Consider the following 5,417-nt stretch of genomic DNA (forward strand, 5'->3'; position numbering starts at 1 on the left):
ATTCTATAGTTAAACTTTGTGCGTGATTGGCGCCCTTTTCGGAAGTGCATACACTTTGATTTGTCTGTATTGATTAACACGCGCCATTTCTTACACCATTCGTGCAGCTTATCTAGAATTTGTTGTAAGTCATTTTCTGAATTCGCTATTAAAATAATGTCATCCGCATAAAGCAACATCGAAATAGAAGAACCGTTCATGTCAACACCAAGCCCAAGATCATTTATTTCACCCACTAAATCGTTAATAAATATGGCGAAGAGCGTCGGCGAAAGATTATTTCCTTGAACAACGCCGGACTTACAATCGAACCAAGTTGTTAACTTATTGTTTATTTTGATACATGAGGTGGTATGGTTGTACATACTTTTCACTGCATTATAAACTTTTCCGTCAATGCCATTTAAGAGTAGCTTGTACAATAACATATCACGGTCGACAAAGTCAAATGCCTTTTTAAGGTCAATGAAAGCCGTGTGTAGGTTGTCATGGTTACGCACGAGACTGCTTAACGTGAATACATGGTCCTCACATGATCTACCCCTCCTAAATCCGTTCTGCTCGTCCGCTAAAAGGTCACTTTCTTCAAGGTAATATGATATTCGCTTATTAATAAATGAGCTGTAAAGTTTACTGATACATGAGAGTAGGCTTACACCTCTATAATTTAGAGGAAGTCTTTTGTCGGAATTTTTATCCTTCAGAATTGGGAATATAACTGACTTTCTCCATTCACTAGGAATAATGTTCGTATCAAATACCAGTTGGAACAGTTTATGAAGAGCAGCAATGACCGGGGGATATTTCAAGACTGCATATGGGATATTATCAATACCGCATGCCGATTTAGAATTTGCACTCATGACGATCTTAACGATTTCCTCCAGGGTAATATTATTTTTAAGTTGCTCATTTGGAGTGTACAACGGATCAACTATGTTTAGCTCTAATAACTGTCTGTGTATTTTTGCTCTGTCATAGAACCTATTGTCAAATTCCTCATTATCATCGCCATTATAAAGATTAGCGAAATCACACTTCCATCTGTCGGACACCACATTTTCATCAGTCACAACATGCCCTTGTTCATCAATTATTTCAACTGGAATCGACGAATCGCGCTTTGGTCCGAGGTGTTTGATTTTATCCCACAATTCATTTGGGTTCGATGTCGACATGTCCTCGATATCAACTGAAATGCTCCGCTTAAATTCCCGTTCAGTCTTCCGTAGTAATTTGTTAAACCTATTCCGCGCCAACACATAATCGAGTCTTTTTTGGGATTTGATACGCCTCGGGCCATTACATTTAAGGAACTCATTTTCAGTCATTCCCATAGCATTCCACAGATCTGTAAGTTCCTCATTCCAATACGGTTTAGCATTCTTATTACGTTTTTTCGTACGATTAGAGGCATTATAACGAGGAATACTATGATTCATTTCATTCAAAATTGTATCGCAAAGTTTACAGTAAATTGAGTCTATTTCAAATTGCGTGTCTCTCGCTGACTCAATGCGTCCTATTACCTCTAATATAGCAAGTCTAGCAATGTCTCTGTTCATAAAATCCGTTGGAATGTGATTAAGCTTGTACTTAAATGATGTAGGCGTACTCGGATTATTCGTAAATCGGTCTGCACGTGAAATGTCAATATTCAACGAGACGCGTACCAGTAGTACCGAATGATCAGGTAAACATGATCGTTGGCCAATTAATCCGTGCAAATCGTTTTCATCGACAAAAGACTGTATTGTTATCACACTGAAAGATTGACATTGTTGAAATACATCATGTGGAACGCATATGTAGTCAACCACGGATTTACCTTTCATACTGATACTTGTAAAATTGTCATTTTGGAAGCGCGAGTTCAAGGTACAAAACTTAGAATCTATCAAAAAGTCTATGAGTTCTCTACCGTGCTGATTTACAACATTGTCAATTGGTACACGTGCTGGCAAAGAATCAACATCTTGCAATATATCGGACAATGACCCAATTCTGGCGTTAAAATCTGCTGCTAAGAATATGGTATCGCATTCACTATTTATATATATAAGCGATAGGATATGTGCGAAAAACGTCTGCGCATCCCTTCCCCAAACGGAATTTTCTGGGGGCAAATAAGCGGAAACAATCAATGAACAACAGTCAGTAGAGCGACACTTAAGTTGCAAAGCTAGAATCCCTTCAATGGCATTTTCAACAATGGTGATATCAAACATTTCAATTACCCAAGATTTCACTAAAATTCCAACCCCACCTGATCCTCGAACTGCATTAACGTGAATGTTTTTACGGTTATTTCCGTACCACACATAGCCTTCTACATCGATGACTTTATTCTCGGTCAAATGGGTTACACATATAGAAAAAATATCTGCATCAATTGAGTTTATAAGAGCACATCTCAAATCATGATTATTTGCTGTCCAACCACTGACGTTTAGATGCGCAAGTTACAACGTGTCATGGGGACGGGATCCATCCTAGCTGGTTCCCATAGCGGCGTTCCCGCCGGACGGGGGCGGATGTTCAGGGGTACGTTCTTTAATTCGACCAGTAGAGTCTATGCGAAAGTTCTTCCCTTGTGACATCGTGCGAAGAAGCGTTCTAGCATTCATTTCAATGATTCTCTCAGCATGAGATTTACTGCTTTTCAAGTACACTGTACTATAAGAAGGGTGATTTCGTAGTTGCATTTTCTTTCGGAGTACAGCTACTTTCTCTTGAATTTAGCGAAAACTTATTTTCACCCAGCCCGGCTTATCCGCAAACCGAGATGATAGTCTCTTCGCCGCTACAACAGATACACTTGAGTTGATTTCCTCCCCAAGCGTTTTTATGAGATTTTTCGCCTTCGTAAGAACATCCTCTCCATCGTGGAACGGTAAACCGCTAGCTATAACGGTTAAATCCGGGTCGTTTAAGGGATTAGACGGCTGTCTCGGGGGTTGATCACCGGCAGTACCGTTACTTTCATGAGACATGACATTCGACTGCTCAAGGGTATCTAATCTCGACTGCAAGGTTTGAACACTTTTCTATGCGACTGCTCTCTTAAGCAAGGTTAGAGGTCAACTGATCACGCAATGTGTTCACCTGAGTGTCAATATGGTTTTTCATGTCGTCTCGAATATTGTCAATTTTAAGTTCCAATGAAGTCTGTATCGCCCCTTGAGACTTTTTAATTTCAGACACTGTCTTTAAAATCTCTCCAACTTGACCTGCTAATTCCTTGATCGGGTCTAATGGCATTTTATCTTGACTTGAGTCCACTACCTGCACGTCGGGATGAGTGTCACAATGAGTATCTGATTGTTTATCAACAGGGGAGGGGGTGAAAACACAGAAATATTACCTGTATCTTCGTATTGGCTATAATCCAAATCACTTTCAATGTCACTATTATATAACACAGTGTTAGCAGCACCTAAAACATCGCTGGTCAAAAGACCGCCATATTTGAATTCTTTACTTGACCTTTTCTCACTGTCTGATTCGCTGCTTTTCTTTCGTTTTTGTCTATCTCTGTGCCTTTTTCCACGACCCATGTGTACTATCCGATTCTTGTAACATTCATACTGTTATTACACCAAAAATATATCCAAAATGTTGATTTTAAACACTTTAAATCCAATATTTTATTGGGGTTTTACCGAGGCTTTACCACCATAACTCGCTTACGTCATATTTTTCACCCTTACATACCTCTTCCTTTGTTAGACAGATGTCTATTTTTTTCTGAAAGGCCTCTTTGAACAAAAGAATTCTCGTGCAGAGGTCTAGCTGTTCTGACCCAGACCTGAGCACGTGAAAAATGTGATAAAATAGCATCTATTAAATATGTTTCAATAACATGCTTTGTATGGTGATCTTATCATGACTGATCATGATTACAAAATAAAATAGTCACTGCTTAACCTAAACGGATTTTCAAGAAAAACGTTCATAATTTTATTAACAATTCTTATTGTTAAGTGCACGTTACAAGCATGCATGATTAAAATTAGAAAAAACTCCTAATTTCCACTTAAAGCCGTAAAAGATGAGAGGAAAAAATATGTATATGGAGTCAAAATGATTAGTGAAAATAAAGAATAACCGCTCTTCCGCTGAGGCAGACAAAAAGTTTTACAATTCACCATTTTCCAGCATATTCCGCTCAAAACATTATTTTCAGTTGAATAAATTTTAAAATTTGAATATTAAGCAACACCGATTTTAATAATAATATTGGCAAGGGATGGTTGCAGTTTGTGCCTTTTCACTTGTCCTCAATGTGTTTTATATTATTATGAACATCTCTTATAAGGCACAAGTAATGCTTCATACAATTTTAAACATCTGCTGTAGGGATACGTTTTGAAAAAATGTAAGCCGCATTTATGTTACGTTGTCACTGTCTCATTTACTTTTTTAAAAATGTGTGAAGTATCAAGTCAACAATTTATATAGTTTTCTAGTTATACTCAGGTCGATCATTTATATAGTAGTCGCAACTTGACCGCGATGGTTGACCTTAGGCTGATTATTCATGTAGAGTATTTCATTGTAGAAATAAGGGGTGCTTAGGGTGGCCGTGTATATTTAAATGGAATGAGTTTGTATACAGTGTTTTAAGTACATACCTTTTCAATAATAGGTTGTGCCTCATTACGTATTATAATACAAAGGTCAACCATCGGGGTCAAGTTGCGTCCACTATACTAAGGGGATATATTTCAAAACTTGAGACTTCACTTCTTTCAAAATAGGGGGACACTTTCTTACACAATTTTCGATTGGATACCGGACAAGCTTTCTACAACCTACTTCCCCGGACATGTAGATAATCTTTTTACGAAAAGAGAATAAAAGCGCTGTTCTTTCAATTAGACCATCAACACACTATGTGCCTACATTTTCAGGACCTCATGACCTTTGACCTGCACGTGCGCTATTGATCTTTAAACTACGGGTTCGGGTTTTATGCCCGGCACGTCAGATCAATTTGATGATCACTGAGACAATCCAACGATAAATGACCAACTTCTTGCAAAGACACGAAAATGCAAAGGATTGATGGACGGAATTGCGGAATTATTGTCACCAAAACCAAACTTTGACCGGTAGAAGAGGAAAAATATCAACATTTCTGCAAAGAAAATCATATCGGCTTTTCTGATGTGAAAATGGCGATCTTGACATCCAAGATTCTCGCGTACAAAAAAAAGGGTATTTAAAGTAACAGAATTACACAAGTATATTGCGTCGAGAACTTAAGCTAAAATGAAAATGAATTTCAGAATGTGAAAAATGTTTAAATTAAAATGTTCTCTTTTGATGAGGGCGACTCGGCTGTGGTAACTTTTGTAACAGATTTGGCATTGTCTTTTGGTGTCTTGTGACCAAAATGTGCATAATTTGCTCTA

At 37.9% G+C, this 5,417-nt stretch overlaps 1 protein-coding gene across 1 annotated transcript; it reads right to left on the reverse strand.

The window, feature by feature from the left end:
- Window positions 1-367: 367 nt before the first annotated feature.
- LOC128554201 (uncharacterized) lies at window positions 368-3,557 on the reverse strand (the record flags this gene model as incomplete). The annotated part of the gene is made up of 2 exons (XM_053535449.1): window positions 3,365-3,557; window positions 368-2,383 (listed from the first exon to the last, which is right to left on the reverse strand). Coding segments are annotated over exons 1-2 (2,209 nt in total), but the record flags the coding sequence as incomplete, so codon positions are not given.
- Window positions 3,558-5,417: the final 1,860 nt, after the last annotated feature.

The sequence above is a fragment of the Mercenaria mercenaria genome, unplaced genomic scaffold, assembly GCF_021730395.1.
Source record: "Mercenaria mercenaria strain notata unplaced genomic scaffold, MADL_Memer_1 contig_4821, whole genome shotgun sequence".
Taxonomy (NCBI): Eukaryota; Metazoa; Mollusca; class Bivalvia; order Venerida; family Veneridae; genus Mercenaria; species Mercenaria mercenaria.